This window comes from Cetorhinus maximus, chromosome 3 (genome assembly GCF_964194155.1).
Source record: "Cetorhinus maximus chromosome 3, sCetMax3.hap1.1, whole genome shotgun sequence".
NCBI lineage: Eukaryota > Metazoa > Chordata > Chondrichthyes > Lamniformes > Cetorhinidae > Cetorhinus > Cetorhinus maximus.
In genome coordinates, this window is record NC_135881.1 from 7,815,507 (window position 1) to 7,832,194 (window position 16,688).

The 16,688-nt window shown below is 44.9% G+C and overlaps 1 protein-coding gene and 1 pseudogene across 2 annotated transcripts in view; one reads left to right on the plus strand and one right to left on the minus strand.

The window, feature by feature from the left end:
• The window catches only part of recql4 (RecQ helicase-like 4), a 74,321-nt gene that overhangs the window by 11,307 nt on the left and 46,326 nt on the right, over positions 1–16,688 (minus strand). For both annotated transcript variants that reach the window (XM_078536259.1, XM_078536265.1), the window contains 5 exons: positions 14,197–14,385; positions 12,134–12,316; positions 11,363–11,567; positions 9,174–9,451; positions 1,215–1,352 (listed from right to left, as the gene is read on the minus strand). In XM_078536259.1, coding sequence (XP_078392385.1) covers positions 1,215–1,352; positions 9,174–9,451; positions 11,363–11,567; positions 12,134–12,316; positions 14,197–14,385 — 993 coding nt within the window. The remainder of the gene's footprint in view (positions 1–1,214; positions 1,353–9,173; positions 9,452–11,362; positions 11,568–12,133; positions 12,317–14,196; positions 14,386–16,688) is intronic.
• Positions 3,022–3,799, plus strand: LOC144679219 (acyl-coenzyme A thioesterase MBLAC2 pseudogene; annotated as a pseudogene).

Sequence of the window (16,688 nt, forward strand, 5' to 3'; positions counted from 1 at the left end):
TGATCACTAAAATATAAGGGTAAATATTTATGCCTTTGACATACTAACAGGAAATAAAAATGTTGTTCAACACAGCAAGCAGCACTGGACTCATTAAAGTTTAATTGAATTAAAACATGAATTACTATATTATCTTCAATAAAACTGAGCTATTAGGCCCAGTGTCCTCAACTGAACACAACACAAACTCCGCAGTATAACTCATTGTTCTACATTGCATTATATTATCCAACAAAGATCACGGATTTCTTTCCCTTCCTTTCCCCTGGGCTGCTGGGGACAATTGTAGTACTCAATCTATTGCCTCAAGGTCTGTCTGCTCAACGAAGAGCAAGGGTTGAAGCTCGGACCTCTTGGTCCATCTGCCTAGCAACCAGCGAAATCAATGAATCAATTTTCACTGATGCTTTATCAGTTTATCTGGGTGGTAAAATTGGGAAATATTTCCTCCCAAATTTGAGGGCAAAAAAGCCCTGAAGTTTCTCACTGATATCTTTCATACCTCCTTGTTTCTAGGTGCATGCGTATTGCATTAGTAATACCAGGATTACGCTGAAGGGCCTCAATACAGTCACTGCATAACATAATCCAAGTGGACTGCAAAATTAGATGTGCTTCAGGACACTGTTGGTGATGTAATGTTTTCAACAAGTCTAGCAGTCAATATTTTGCAGTATGCAGCCCATCCACAAACATTATTTAAAATATTTTGTTAAAAATAGCATTTGGTGATTTTGGAAACTTATTGGAACTTGGACATTTGGCATTCTTGCATTTGTCCTGGTGGGTGCAAAACAAAAAACTTCAGCAACATGTCTCTCACACTCATCAGTCATACTCAAGCTTAGGTTGCATTAGTTTTGGAATTGTCACTGATCCCATCAATGGGGCATCTATAAATTGTGAAAATTGAGGGTTCCTCCATCACTAGCCATGTCATTTCTGTTGCTTGCTTGATTCCATGATGTTCAATGACGATTAAAATAAAAACTTTATTTTCAAAACTGATCTGTCAGATCTTTCATGGCTCTAATCTTTCCCCAAAATATGGCACAAAAACAAAAACTGATATAACCACCCAAAACACCCCAGGTATTTAAATTGGACATAGAAACTTACAATTGGCTTCGCATTCCACTGGGAAATACAAAGCCAGCTTGTGACTGAAATGAAAGAAAAATCCTTATTTTCTTGAAAGGCAAGTTTTGACTTACACTAATGATGGCCTGCTGTTTCTGATGTATTTCACTGCATTTGCAGGGCGGGAATACTTTCTGTACCAGTTTCTTGACTGTGTAATAATCCACAGTGTCAGCGTAGATGTGCCGTCGCAGTTCATTCATATCTCCACCCTGAGCAGAAAAATCCCAGAATTAAATCAGATAAGCTCATTAGTTAAAACCTTCTTGTGCAAAAGAAAATAAGCGTGCGAAGGATGAGAACACGCAAACGTTTTTGAATGCTATACATATAAAGTGTCACGAAGATGTGCTTTATGCCAAATAATGATTTTTAATCCCAGCTGGAAATCTGAATTGAACTTTTAAAACAGACACTAAGGTGACTTGAACTCACAATCCAAGATGGCTTGCCCCCATTTGCATTTCTATATGTTCCACATTTCCAATTCATTGGAATGGAGTCAGTATGCCTGCAAAACCCATCAAGGAGACTCACATCTTCTGTCTCATTATCAAGGGATCTATGGTAATCACCTGAGGCATTCAACTGTTGGAGATGGGCCATTAAGGCTCCTCGCTCAGACAATAGGGCCCTGGCTAAGATAGCTTCCAGGCACGAGCTAACCTTTGGATTAAATGGACAATGTCTTTTTTTTAATTCTCTGGCAGTTAGAGAAGGAATGTCACATTAGAAGTCAACCACTTGTATGTTTTACGCACATGTTTTCTCAGCAAAATGGAGGACAAGCAGCTTAGGGAGAAGACTTAAGCGGGGTCCCTCCTGCCTCCTCCTTTCTTCAGCTTACCTGGATAAACTTTGAGCCCTGTTTACTAACTGTGATCATGAAAGGACGCTGTGCTGCAGACAAGAGATTTCTTTTTAAAAAATCCAACAGAGCACTACCGTCTCCTGAAGAACAACCAACTTAAGTTTCTACTTCTTTAAATCGGAAGCATCAAATTCAGTTGGAAGCCAGTGGAATCACCAAATTACAGACTGCATACTCTTCTACTTTTTTATGGATTTTAATTTGGCCAACCTATCCTTTCCCATGCTGTAATTTGTGTGTGTGTGTGTGTGTGAGAAAGTCGGTGTATATTTTATAGTTTTACTTAGATCAGTATAATAAAGCTAAACCCTTCCTTTGTTAAACTCAAGAAAACCTGCCCAATTGATTCTTTTATGATCCCAGCACATAAACAGTTAAGTAGTCACTGAATTGGCAAGTGTATCCTTTTCAAACCAAAAAAACCTGCTGCAGTCGAACAAGGAGGGCAAAGATGGGAGCCTTTCAACCCTCCTCACCTGGTCATAACATAAACCCTTACATAATATTTTACTTACACACAAACACATGTGATTAGGGTCGTCAATTCTGTTTGCACACATTCCTGGACGTTTCAACTCATCGCCTGCACCCCACCGCCCAACTCCTATCCTCAATTCTGCCATCAGTTCCTTAAGATAACCCACCCTGCACGGTTACCACCTTCTTGGGGAGCAAACAAATTCTTGTTTACGCAAAATAAAAACAGAAATACCCATGAAAGGTCACCGATCTGAAACGTTAACCCTGTTTATGTCTCTCCTGACAGAACTGATAAACTGTTGCCAACACTGTCTGATCTAATTGTAGATTTCCAACCTTTTCATCAACTGGATTATTCCCATCTGTGAAGTAGCTGTTTTTTGGTCCCCGGTCTTGAATATATTTTAATAACTATCCACTAGGGGGAGAGAGCGAGAGAGAGAGCGAGAGCGGGAATCACCCTTGTGAATCTTCTCCTGAGTTGCTAATTGGAGACTCCCGGGCAGTCCGGGAGGGTTGGGAAGCTCCGGATGGAGATGGCCGGGGACGGGGAGTGGTTCTGGCGGCAGCGCCTGGCCGACGGCCTCTACCTGATCCGGGAGCGTTTCTACGAGTCGGGGAACCGGGCTAACATCTGGTTGCTGCAGGGCTCCGAGCGGGACCTGGTGGTGGACTCCAGCCTGGGCCTCAGCAGCTGGACCTCCCCGAGTACATGTGGCGGGCCGGACTGACCACGGGCGCCCGACCCCTGCTGGCCGTTGCCACCCACGTCCACTTCCACCACTCGTGTGGCCTGTGCCACTTCCCGGCCGGCGGCGTGGCCGTGCACCGGGCCGAGGCCGGGGCAACAACCTGGAGGTGGTGACCTGGCTGAGCGAGCGGGAGGTGGGCCGGAGGCCGGCTGGAGGGGTGAGGGCCGTGCGGCCCGGCCGGGTGCTGGAGGACGGGGATGTCATCGAGCTGGGCGGCCTCCTGTTCAGCGGGGACACCGTGTACGACAGGACAGCCCTGATCGACTGGCTGCCCCGCTCCAACGTCAGCCGCTACCGGGAGAGCTGCCGCCAGCTGCTGGACCAAGGGCTGGTCAGCGCCATGCTGCCCGGTCATGTCAACAACACCTTCGGCCCTGACACGCTCTGCGCCCTGGCCTCCGACTACATCGCCCAGGCCGGGCCTTGCCACTGGGTGTCAGCCGGGGCCACCAGCTGCATCGCTGGCATAGCCCCCCGGGGCCGAGTGCCCGGCCGGGGCCAGACCCGGCCTGACAGTGACCGTGAAAGCAAAATACTGCGGCTGCTGGAAATCTGAAACAAAAGCAGAAAATTTGCTGGGAGGGCATTAAAAAAAAAGGACTCGGCGGGTCGGGCAGCATCTGTGCAGAGAGAAACAGAGTTAACGCTTTGAGTCGGTATGACCCCCTCTTCAGAGCCGCCTTCCAGCTCAACAACCTTCGGCGCAGAGTTTAACACTTACAACCGAGGAGGTGACTGTAAATCAAACGGTGCCCAGTTCCCGAGAGTTTAAAGTAGCTGAAGAGTTGTTAACCAGGCTTCAGTAGAAGTAATGTCATGAAATTCTGTAGCACCCAGTTTGTTTAAGTTAGTTGTGATTATGCTGACGTTAAAAAAAACATGAATTAAAATGGATTCATCCAACTCTTTTTTGGATTAAACTCAAATTCACACTGCAGATCAATTTTCTTAAAATGCAAAAGTGCGGGGCAAGAGATTAAATTTGGCGAGATGTGGTAAATCAAAGAGACAAGAGAGAAAGGTATTAATAGGGGAAATGATAAACAAGAACTGAGAGTACAAATCTAAAGGTCAATCAGCAGATAAGGCTAGAGGTTACAAAAATAATAAAAGGATAAAACTAAGGCTCTGTATTTGAATGCACGTAACATTCGAAACAAAACAGGTAAACTGATAATGCAAATAGAAATAAGTATGATCTGATAGCCATTACAGAGACATGACTGCATATTACATTGACTGGGACCTGAATATTGAAGGGTACATGACATTTAGGAAGGTAGGAAAAGGTGGAGGGGTGGCTCTGTTAATTAGAGATGGTCTGGCACAATAGAGAGGGATGACCCAAGTTCAGGAAACCAGCTTGAAGACGCGGTTTGGGTAGGGATGAGAAATGATAAAGAAAGAAGTCACTTGGGTGCACTGGCCCCCCTAACAGTAACCACACGATAGGACAGGGTATAAAGGAAGAAATACTGGCAGCTTGTCAGGAAGGTACAGCGACAATCATGTGGTATTTTAATCTACATATAGACTGATAAAAATCAGATGGCCATAGGTAGCTTAGATGAGGAATTCATAGAAATGCTTTTGGGATATTTTCTTACAACAGCATGTTCTGGCAGCAACCAGAGAGCAAGCTATAATAGACCTGGTATTGTGCAACGAGATAGGATTAATTAATGACCTCATAGCAAAGACGCCCCTAGGTAGCAGCAACCATGATATGATTGAATTTTACATTCAGTTTGAGGGAGAGAAGAGTGGGTCCAAAACTAGATTTTAAACTTAAAAAAGGGCAATTATGAGCGCATGAAAGCAGAATTAACTAAAAGTGAAATGGCAAAGTGGGTTAAGAGATAAGTCAATAGAGATGCAGTGGCAGACACTGCCACAGAATAGATACATTCCAACAAGAAAGAAAAATACGCAGCATCTGTAGTTAACTTAAAAATGTTAAAGATAGTATCAAACTTAAAAGTAAAAGCATATAATTGCGCAAAGATAGGTGGCAGATCAGAAGGTTGGACAATATATAAACAACAAAGGATGACTAAAAGATTAATAAGGAGGGAAAAATTAGAGTACGAGAGAAGGCTAGCTAGAAATATAAAGACACACAGAGTTTCTATAAATGTTTTAAAAAGAAAAGTTAAAGTGAATGTTGGTCCTATAGAAAGTGAGTCTGGGGAATTAATAACGTAAAATAAGGAGATGGCAGATGAATTGAACAGGTACTTTGCTTTGGTCTTCATTATAGAGGACACAAGTAACATCCCAGAACTAGCTGTAAATCAGGAAATGGGAGGGAGGAACTCAAGAAAATTACAATCAGGGAAGTGGTACTGAGAAAAATTGTTGGAACTCTGGGCTGACAAGTCCCAGATCCTATTGGACTTCATCCTATGATCTTAATAGAAGTGGCTAGTGAGATAGTTGATGCATTCGTTTTAATTTTCCAAAATTCCTAAGATTTGGGGAAGGTTCCATTAGATTGGAAAACAGTGAATGTAACTCCTTTATTCAAAAGAGGGAGGGAGACAATGTAGGAAACTACAGGCCAGTTAGCTTAACATCTGTCATAGGGAAAATGATAGAAGCTATTATTAAATATGTTATAGCATGGCACTTAGATAAATTCAAGATAACCAGGCAGAGTCAACATGGTTTTGAGAGAGGGAAATCATGTTTAACCAATTTATTGGAGTTCTTTGAAGAAGTAACATGTGCTGTATTTAGATTTCCAGAAGGCTTTTGATGAAGTGTCACATCAAAGGTTATTGCAGAAAATAAAAGCTCATGTTGTAGGGGGTAACATATTGGCATGGATAGAAGATTGCTAGCTAACAGGAAGCAGAGAGTAGGCATAAATGGGTCTTTTTCTGAGTGGCGGGATGTAACGGGTGGTGTGCCACAGGGATCAGTGCTGGGGCCTCAACTTTTTACAATTAATATAAATGACTTGGATGAAAGGACAGATGGTATGTTTGCTAAATTTGCTGATGACACGAAGATAGGAAATTAAGTTTGTGAAGAGGACATACGGAGGCTACAAAGTGAAATAGAAAGGTTAGAAAGGTAAATATCTGGCAAATGAGTAAAATGTGGGAAAATGTGAATTTGTCCACTTTGGCAGAGAGAATTAAGAAATTGCATATCATTTAAAATGGTGAGAGATTGCTGGGATCTGGGTGCCCTAGTGCATGAATTGCAAAAAGTTAGTATGCAGTTACAGCAAGTAATTAGGAAAGCTAATAAAATGTTAGTGGTAATTATGAGGGAAATTGAATACAAAAGCAGGGAGGTTATGCTTCAGTTATACAGGGCAATGGTGAGACCACACTGGAGTATTGTGTACAGTATTGGTCACCTTATTAAAGGGTGTAAATGCTTTGGAAGCAGTTCAGATGTTTACTGGACTAAAGCTGGAATGGGCGGGTTGTCTAAGGAAAGGCTGGACAGGCTAGGCTTGGATCTGCTGGAGTTTAGAAGATAAGAGGCAACTTGATTGAAATGTGCAAGATCCTGAGAGGTCTTGACAGGGTGGATGTGGAGAGGATGTCTCCTCTTGTGGGAGAATCTAGAACTAGGAGTTACTGTTTAAAAATAAGGAATCGCCCATTTAAGACAGATGAGGTGAATTTTTTTCCTCTCTATCATGAATCTTTGGAACTCTCTTCCTCAAAAGGCGATGGAAGCTGTCTTTGAATATTTTAAAGGCAGAGCTAGATAGATTCTTCATAAGCAAGGGGGTGAAAGGTTATCAGGGGTAGGCAGGAATATGGGATCGAGGTTACATTCAGATCAGCCATGATCTTATTGAATGGCGGAGCAGACTTGAGGGGCCGAGTGGCCTACTCCTGCTCCTAATTCGTATGTTTGTATGCAAGTTAAGGCTGCCCAGAAAATTAGATGACCATAATATATTTTTTCAATGTCATACTTTATTTCTCTGGGCTTTAATTTTAGAACGTGTTTCATTTAGTTACCAGCTAGGGACTCAATTTCTGTGTACCATATCTGCTTTTGCAGATTAATTGAACTTAAATGCAAAATGAGACTGCTTAAAATTTATTAGCATTGCTTTCTACTCTCCCCCCTGCAGTCAATGTAAAGACACCGATTTCCAGTGTTTAATGAGGTGATAATTGGATCAGAGTAGTCAGGCATTACTCAATACCTTTAGTTAATACTTTCATTTCCATCATAAATCCTACATCCACAAGCAGTGAAAGATGCCTATGCATTCTTGTCACACCTACCACCAGTGCCAGCATGACAAGCTCTTGTAGGCAGTTTCCATTGTAGTGTAAGAAGTGCATATTAACATGAGTTTTAATATATTGGGAATATAGGAGCTGGAGTAGACCATTCGGCCCTTCAAGCCTGCTCTGTCATTCAATAAGATCACAGTTGACATGGTTCTGGTCTCAAATTTAAAACAGAAACATTCGGATATAAGAATCACATCGTCCATATCTTTTGATTAAACCCTAGCCTCCTTAGGTCCAGTTGTCCAGTTACACTTGGGGTTTTGGTGTGCTGTGTGTGCCAGATCGAGACTGGGTGCTCCTCACTGAAAATGTTTGCTGGATGAGTTCACATATGAAGAAGTCACTTGGGCAAGATCAGGAAGTTGGCTGAAATCATGGAAGTAAAGTGCTGCATCAATCAACATGTTCAAAATCAGGAAAGGAGAAAATTGCTTGGAACATTTGGAACAGAAATGTTCGACTCCCAAGCGGACGCCAGCACAGGAGGTTTGATTCCTGCTCGGCGTTGACTTAATTGATCTCAATGGAGGCAGAACGTGGACTGTGGTGGTTCAAGGCAGCAGCTCACAACCACCTTCTCAAGGACAATTAGAGATGGGCAATGAATGCTGGCCTAGCCAGTGACTCCCACATCCCGTCAAGGAATAAATTTAAAAAACTTAAATGGCATTACAATCGTCTTGAGTGGCTCTGCGTTCTCAAAAAAAGGGGGGAGGGTGGGGAAGTGGAAAAATATCTCCAAGTACAGATAAGGAAGATCTTTGCTCCTGATCACCATCCATGCTTCAGCTGCTGGAAACTTGCTGGTGTGATTTCACATAGCAGCAGAATCAGACTCTGCAGCAAAAGAGTCTACCTGGACCCACTGTTAAATGTTTCTGTACAGATCGAATCATACAGCGGCCATTCGGCCCACTGTGCTTGTGCTGGCTCTCTGTAAGAATTAGCCCATTAGTCCCACTCCCCCCGTGCTCATTGAGCACAGCCCTGTATTTTTTTTCCTTTCAAGTATGTATGAAATATGCACTTATGAAAGTTGTTTTCCAATTTGCTTCCATCATCCATCCAGGCCACGCATTCCTGATGACAACACCCTGTGTTTTAAAAATAAAAATAATTCTCATCTCTCTTCTGGTTCTTTTGCCAATTATCTTAATTGTTCTCTGATTACTGATCCTCCTGCCAATGGTAACAGCTTCTTCCTTATCTACTCCACCAAAACCCTTCCCCATTAAATCTCCCCCTAACCTCACTGCTAGGAGGAGAGCAACCCCAGCTTCTCTAGTCTCTCCAGATAACTGAAGCCCCTCCATCCTGGGATCATTCTACTAAATTCAAATAGAGGTCACACAGCGAATTAAGCTGAAAACCCTCAGCAGGTCAGGCGGCATCTGTGGGGAGGGGCCTTTCCTGAAACGTTAACTCTGTTTCTCCCTCCACGGGCACTGCCTGACCTGATTATTCCAAGCGTTTGTATTTCAGATTTCCAGCATCCTCAGTGTTATGCTTTTGCTGTGGTGACCACTCCGAATACTTCCACCTAAGAGACTATGTCCCAGCGAGACTACAATTACTTCCAGTAGGAGGGAGGGAGGGAGGGAGGGAGAGGATAAAATCTCAGAAAAGTAAAGAATACAAACAAAGGTTTATCCTCACCTCCGGGTCGAGGAAGAGATGGCAGTGGGCAGGCTTCCCATCTCTTCCAGCACGGCCAATCTCTTGCACATAGTTCTCAAAGCCCTTTGGCATGTTATAGTGCACGATTCCTCGGACGTCTGACTTATCCAAGCCCATGCCAAATGCCACCGTTGCCACCACAATACGCAGCTGACCACTCATGAAGTTGTTCTGGATTCTCCTCCGCTCACTGGCTGACATTCCAGCATGGTAACAATCAGCAATCCACTTTAAAGGCCGCCTCAACTTCTTTTTAGCTGTTTTATTTGTGTAGAAATATTAAAAGTAAATCGTCTGTTTAAGAACCTTCGCCCCAGCCAAAACAAATCTCTTGTGAACATACTTTTCTAATGTCAGCAAAGGCAACTTCTATACAAAGAAAAATTAATTTCAGTCTCAGTTGTTGAATACACAGTCAGCTGGTACTGGTTCAACTGATCTTGGGAGAATGGCACACAGAGTGTCACAAATGGCATCAGGGCTAAGAAAGGAATGACTACACTTGACCGGTCTTTGCTGTTAAGAATGCAAGTCCATTTCAAAGATAGGTACAAAGCCCGCCAAGCTGATCCTACCTCCCCACACCACCCTCCCTGCCAATGGAACAATAAGCTGCCTTGAATTCTGGAACTCCCTCCATAACAGCACGGTGGGTGCACCTACACCACATGGACTGCAGCGATTCAAGGCGGCAGCTCACCACCACCTTCTCAAGGGCAACTAAGGATGGTCACTAAATGCTGGCCCAGCCAGCGAAGCCCACATCCCATGAATGAATAAAAAAAAAAAGAATATTGCTGAAAAGAGACATGTTGCTTAAGTTTTTCATCTCACACATCAGGACAAACGCAAGAATGCCAAATTTCAAAACTATTACAAAAATTTATAGGACCGGAGAAAAGGGTGCTGATTGGTTGGCAAGTCGAGTCTGACTGGCAGTTGCCGTGCAGAAAGCAATGCGGAACTACAGGCTCCCCAAGCTCCTCGGGTAATTGAAAAAAGGGTGCAAGGCTTGAACATATTTCTTTTGTTTGCAGAGAACAGGTGCATGTGTGTGAATGTATGTTTCTTCTAAGCAAGTGTAAGCGAGCCAAGTTACAAGCTCGACTGATCATCTTAAACTGGTTGTTAGTGTTCCTCCATGGCAACAGCTCAGCCAACCAATCAGCACCCTTTCCTCCTGTAGCATGAATTGTGATTGTTTGAAATTTGGCATTTTTGCATTTGTCCTACTGAGTCCAAGGTGAAAAGCTTTAGCGACATTTCTCTTTGCAGCAATACTAAGCTGTCTTTTCCATGATTCCAGGCACTGCTCCCACCACCCTACCAGCATCACTCGGAATGGTTACAGCTGGGAGGAGGACATTCAGTCCGTTGCATCCATTTCTCTGCCAGAGCAACCCAGCTAGTCCCACTCCCCTGCCCCTTCTCCATAGACCTGCAAACTTTCAGGGGCTTACGCAATTCAGTTTTAAAAGTTTCAATTGGACCCGACTTCTCTCTAAGGTAGTACATTCCAGGTCATGAGCACTGGCTGTGAAAAAAGTTTTTCCATGTGTTGCTGTTGATTCTTTTGCCATTCACCTGAAATCAGGTTTCCTCTGGTTCACAACCCTCCTGCCAACAGCAGGTTCTTTAGCATTTCCTCATATAAATGTTGAACATACCAGAGTTAATACTGGTGTCTCCTTGTCATACAGTCCAGATTTAATGTGCTCCAGGTGAATTGATTTGTCGGTATTTTACATACCTGTAAATATTCCCCTCTCATTCTCACTCCATTCCAGACTGACTCAATAACTCAGTCCCCTGACACTAGAGATCAACCTTGTCCTTTATGCTCCACTCATTGCTAACAAATTTCTCAATGGAGTAGGTCAACAGGGGCTAGGGCCCTAATTTACATATTTGGCAGGCTTAACGCTTAAGTTTTAGGTGTACATTCAGGTAAGCCCAAAATAAAAAAAGCCCCACAGCTATGCAGAGTAGGCACAGATTGTGCCATTACTAAACCGATATGTTTTACAGTCATATCATGCCCAAATATCAGGTGTAGAGCATTTCAATTTTTATCCCAAACAATTCATTTTAAAACAGCATAATTTCAAAATCTAGGCTTTATGCCATTTTCCACAGTGTCTCCCGCTCCTGCGACTTAGGCGGCTTACCCATAGCTTTCTTTCTTTTTGCTAGGATCTCTTCGGCAGTATCCCCCTCCTTGTTTAGTTCTAGCGATGGCTCCTTTAGGGTAACTCCCTGAAGGCAGGTCCGGAGCAGGGCTGCGATACGGGCAGTCTCCTCTCTCCGGGTGCAGTAGACAATAATGGAATCCAAGGAGGCAAACCGGTCACCTCGGATCAAAGTTACAAGAGCCTGGGGCAAGAACACCGTTAAAGAATTTACTTAAAACCAGTACGCGTAAAACACCACACAAAGAGCCAATGTTCTGACAGATGACTTTACAGAGCGAAGTATCCACCATCTAGAAGGACAAGGGCGAACGTGTGGAAACACCACCGGGCTGCAAGTTCCCCTTCCAAGCCATGCACTATCCTGTCTTCGAATTGTATCACTGTTCTGTCACTGTCACTGGGTTAAAGTCCTGAAACATCCTCCCTAACACACTGTGTGGGTGTGTATACCACCAATACTGCAACTGCAGTAGTTCAGGATGGCAACTCACCACAACATTCTCAAGGGCAATTAGGGATGTGCAATAAATGCTGGTCTAGCCAGCGATGTCCATATCCCGTTAAATTTGAAAAAAAAAAAGAGTTGTACGTTCTCCTAATCTACAAGACCAGCTTTTATTTTACAACAGGGCGTGTTCTCAACCACACACGACTGTAAGCTTTTATGCCGTCACCAGCAAGAACCAGGTAGTTTTCTCTCTTGCTCCCCCGTACGGTGTGCTATTAACAGTCTACACAGGGCTTTACCTGGTCCCGGTCTCGGTCTGTAGACACGCTCAGGAACAAATTGGCTGGTATGTCTGCAGAACGTACAGCTATTCCTTCCACTTCCTGGATCCCGAGGTGATGTGCGACGTTCTGGGCTGTTGCTAGTGTGGCAGTGGCCGTTAATCCCAGCAGGCATTTCACTCCCAAACGTTCCTTCAGGACCTGCAGGTCAGACACAAAATAATCTACTGAAGAACAGAAATATTAAAAAGCCACAAGTTGCTCTCTTGTGTTACCGATGTTCATAATTTAAACTGAATTTGTTAATCCGCTGGGTGAAGACCTGTCATAACAGAGGAAAGAGAATTTACTCAGCCTGCTGGCTAACCGTCCTTCACTGTCACTGGGTTAACAACTGTCTTCAGTGAGTGACTTTAGCATACTTTACTTTTTTTCATTCTCCCAATAACTTTCCCTCACATCTTGCAGTTAACTAATGATAGGATAGTTAGTTCCATTGGCACTGCCTGTCCTCTGATACTTGATTAAGTGCCCAGAGGAAATGGTTTCTCTTTATCTACACGACCAAGTCCCTTATCACATTAAAAATCTCGATCAGGTCACCCTTCCAAACTCAAGGGGATGTAGCCATGCTTAATCCAATCTGCCCCCAATTTAACCCATTAATTCCTGGCATAATTCTCGTGAGTCTGCTGTAATCTATCCGAGGCTAAAAAAAAATCTTTCCAGGAGTAAAAACAGGAAAAGGTGGAAATAAATACTCAGGTCAGGAAGAATCTGTGGAGAAAAACAGTGTTAATGCTTCATGTCAATGACCTTTCATCAGAATTCCTACAAGGTCACTGACCTGAAACGTTAACTCTGTTTCTCTCTCCACAGATGCTGCCCGACCTGCTGAGTATTTCCAGCATTTTCTATTCTCATTTCAGAGTTCCAGCATCTGCAGTATTTTGGTTTTGTAAATCTTTGAGGTTTGTTGCCCAAAACTGAACACAAGGACACCAGATGGGGTCTAACCAAGGCCGTGTACAGCTGAAGCATCAGCACCTCAATTCTGTCTGTCAATCCCTTTGAGACAATAGGCAACATTCATTCGTTTTTTTTTATTATTCATTTGGGGGTGTGGGCTTCACTGGCTGGGCCAGCATTTATTGCCCATCCCAAGTTGCCCTTGAGAAGGTGGTGGTGAGCTGCCTTCTTGAACCGCTGCATTCCATGTGGTGTAGGTACACCCACAGTGATGTTAGGAAGGGAGTTCCAGGATTTTGACCCAGTGACAGTGAAGGAACGGCGATATATTTCCAAGTCAGGATATTTAGTGATTTGGAGGGTAACTTCCAGGTGGTGTTCCCATGTATCTGCTGCCCTTGTCCTTCTAGACGGTAGTGGTCGCGGGTTTGGAAGGTGCTGTCTCAGGAGCTTTGTGAATTCCTGCAGTGCATCTTGTAGATGGTACACACGGCTGCTACTGTGCATCAGTGGTGGAGGGAGTGAATGTTTGTGGATGTGGTGCCAATTAAGTGGGCTGCTTTGTCCTGGACGGTGTCAAGCTTGAGTGTTGTGGGAGCTGCACTCATCCAGGCAAGTGGAGAGTATTCCATCACATTCCTGACTTGTGCCTCGTAGATGGGAGTTTGGTTACTTATCATACAAGACAGTTGGTAAGTTGTGATGTGGTATTGCTGGAGTGTACGACTCAAAAACTGCACGGTTCAAACTGGGTTTCTGTCTTGTTGGCTCATTGCAACTGCCAGGGCGGCACTCAAGAGCTCATCATCGACAGGAGTGGCTGAGAATCATCTGGGGTTTCCATTGCTTATTGCTAGCTAGTGAGTCCTTCAGGGTGGGAATTGGGTAAGGTCAACAGTGTAATGTCCATCACCATCAACACGCAAAGTTACAGTCCAACTTGAACAGGGCAAGGGTCGCACCCTCCAACAAGCATTTTTAAGAGGGTGGCAGAAAACTGGAAGTAATTAGACGCTCAATTTGAATTTAGATTATTTCCCTCAAGCTAATTCTGATCACAGCTGCACTGCATCCATCTAAAGCACTCCACCACTCAGCTGCTCCTCCCTTACCTTACACAGACGGAGGTAGCATGGTCTGAAGTTGTGCGACCATTCCGAGACACAGTGCGCCTCATCGATACAAGCAAAAGCCACTGGGGGAAGCTCGTGTGCAGGTGGGAGACAGCTTGACCCAGCCCAGCCACCGCCCACAAGCGCCTCTGGGGAGAGCAACAGCACGTGGACCTTACCCTCTTTCACCTGTGGATTCAAAGGCAAACACACAAATTGGAGGAAAGCTGAAATGGCGTCCAATTAAATTCAAAACAAAAAAGTTTCTTATAGCCATCCAGTTTGTACAGATTTACTTGGTGTCCCTGGAGGTGCATTCTGTGCTCAAAGTAGAGCCTTCAGAACTGAGCATTCTCAGGAAAGGTGAAGCCTCCTCCATGCTGCAGGAATCCAGTCAGACGCCTCTGCACCATTGACCGTCCATTGCAGAAGCTTTGTTGAATTGCTGCAGTGCATCCTGTGGATTGTGCACATTGATACCCCATCCAGCACAATCAGCTTGACTGATTTGTCCTAGATGGTTTCAAACTTCTTGTGTGTTGTTACAAGTTGTCGTTACTCATCCAGGCAAATTCGCAAAGTATTCCATCATACTCTAGACTTGTGCCTTGGAGGTGGAGGACAAGCTTTGGGGAGTCAACAGATGATCAGTCACCGCAGAATTCCCAGTCTCTGGCCTGCTCTAGTAGTCAGAGGCTGGTCCAGTTGAGTTTCTGGTAAATGGTGACCTGCAGGATGTTGATGGTGGGCGATTATTGACATTGGTAATACCATTGAATACCATGGGGAGGTACTCAAGACTCTCTCTTGCTGGAGATAGTCCATTGTCTGGCATTAGCATGGTACAAATGTTACAGAACTTGCCACTTGTTAGCACAAGTCTGACAGGGACAGATTGCCTCATTACTGGAATGGAGGGAACAATCTGGTCAGCCACATAACCTGGAGAAACAAGGCAGCAAGAAACGTCAGAAACAGCTCTCCGTCTGATCTGTCCCAGCTCATCTCCAGGAACAAAAACAGAATTACCTGGAAAAACTCAGCAGGTCTGGCAGCATCGGCGGAGAAGAAATCAGTTAACGTTTCGAGCCTTCATGGCCCTTCGGCAGAACTGAAGCATAGTTAGGAGAAGGGAGAAATATAAACTGGTTTAAGGTGGGGGGGGGGGGGAAGAGAGACGTTGAGGGTGTGGTGATTGTGGAGATAAGCAGTGATAGGAGCAGATAATCAAAAGATGTCACAGACAAAAGGGTCAAAGAGGTGTTGAAGGTGGTGATATTTGTCTAAGAAAAGTGCTAATTAAGAATGGAAGACAGGATACTCAAGGTACAGCTCTAGTGGGGGTGGGGTGGACAGACTAACAAGGTTTTAGTTTTAGATTTAAAAATAATGGAAATAGGTGGGGAAAGAAGAATCTATATAAATTATTGAAAAAAAAAAGCCGGAGGGGGGCGGGAGGTGAGGATGGGGGGAGGGGGAGTTTAAGATCTAAAGTTGTTGAATTCAATATTCAGCCCGGAAGGCTGTAAAGTGCCTAGTCAGAAGATGAGGTGCTGTTCCTCCAGTTTGTGTTGGGCTTCACTGGAACAATGCAGCAAGCCAAGGACAGACATGTGGGCAAGAGAACAGGGTGGAGTGTTAAAATGGCAAGCGACAGGGAGGTTTGGGTCTTTCTTGCGGACAGACCGCAGGTGTTCTGCAAAATGGTCGCCCAGTTTGCGTTTGGTCTCTCCAATGTAGAGGAGACCGCATTGGGAGCAACGGATGCAGTAGACTAAGTTAGGGGAAATGCAAGTGGAATGCTGCTTCGCTTGAAAGGAGTGTTTGGGCACTTGGACGGTGAGGAGAGAGGAAGTGAAGGGGCAGGTGTTGCATCTTCTGCGTGGGCATGGGGAGGTGCCATAGGTGGGGGTTGAGGAGTAGGGGGTGATGGAGGAGTGGACCAGGGTGTCCCGGAGGGAACGATCCCTATGGAATGCCGCCGGGGGGGTGAAGGGAAGATGTGTTTGGTGGTGGCATCATGCTGGAGTTGGCGGAGGATGATCCTTTGAATGCGGAGGTTGGTGGGGTGATAAGTGAGGACAAGGGGGACCCTATCATGTTTCTGGGAGGGAGGAGAAGGCGTGAGGGCGGATGCGCGGGATATGGGCCGGACACGGTTGAGGGCCCTGTCAACGACCGTGGATGGAAAACCTCGGTCAACCGTGTCCGGCCCATATCCCGCGCATCCTCCCTCACGCCTTCTCCTCCCTCCCAGAAACATGATAGGGTCCCCCTTGTCCTCACTTATCACCCCACCAGCCTCCGCATTCAAAGGATCATCCTCCGCCATTTCCGCCAACTCCAGCATGATGCCACCACCAAACACATCTTCCCTTCACCCCCCCTGACGGCATTCCGTAGGGATCGTTCCCTCCGGGACACCCTGGTCCACTCCTCCATCACCCCCTACTCCTCAACCCCCACTTATGGCACCTCCCCATGCCCACGCA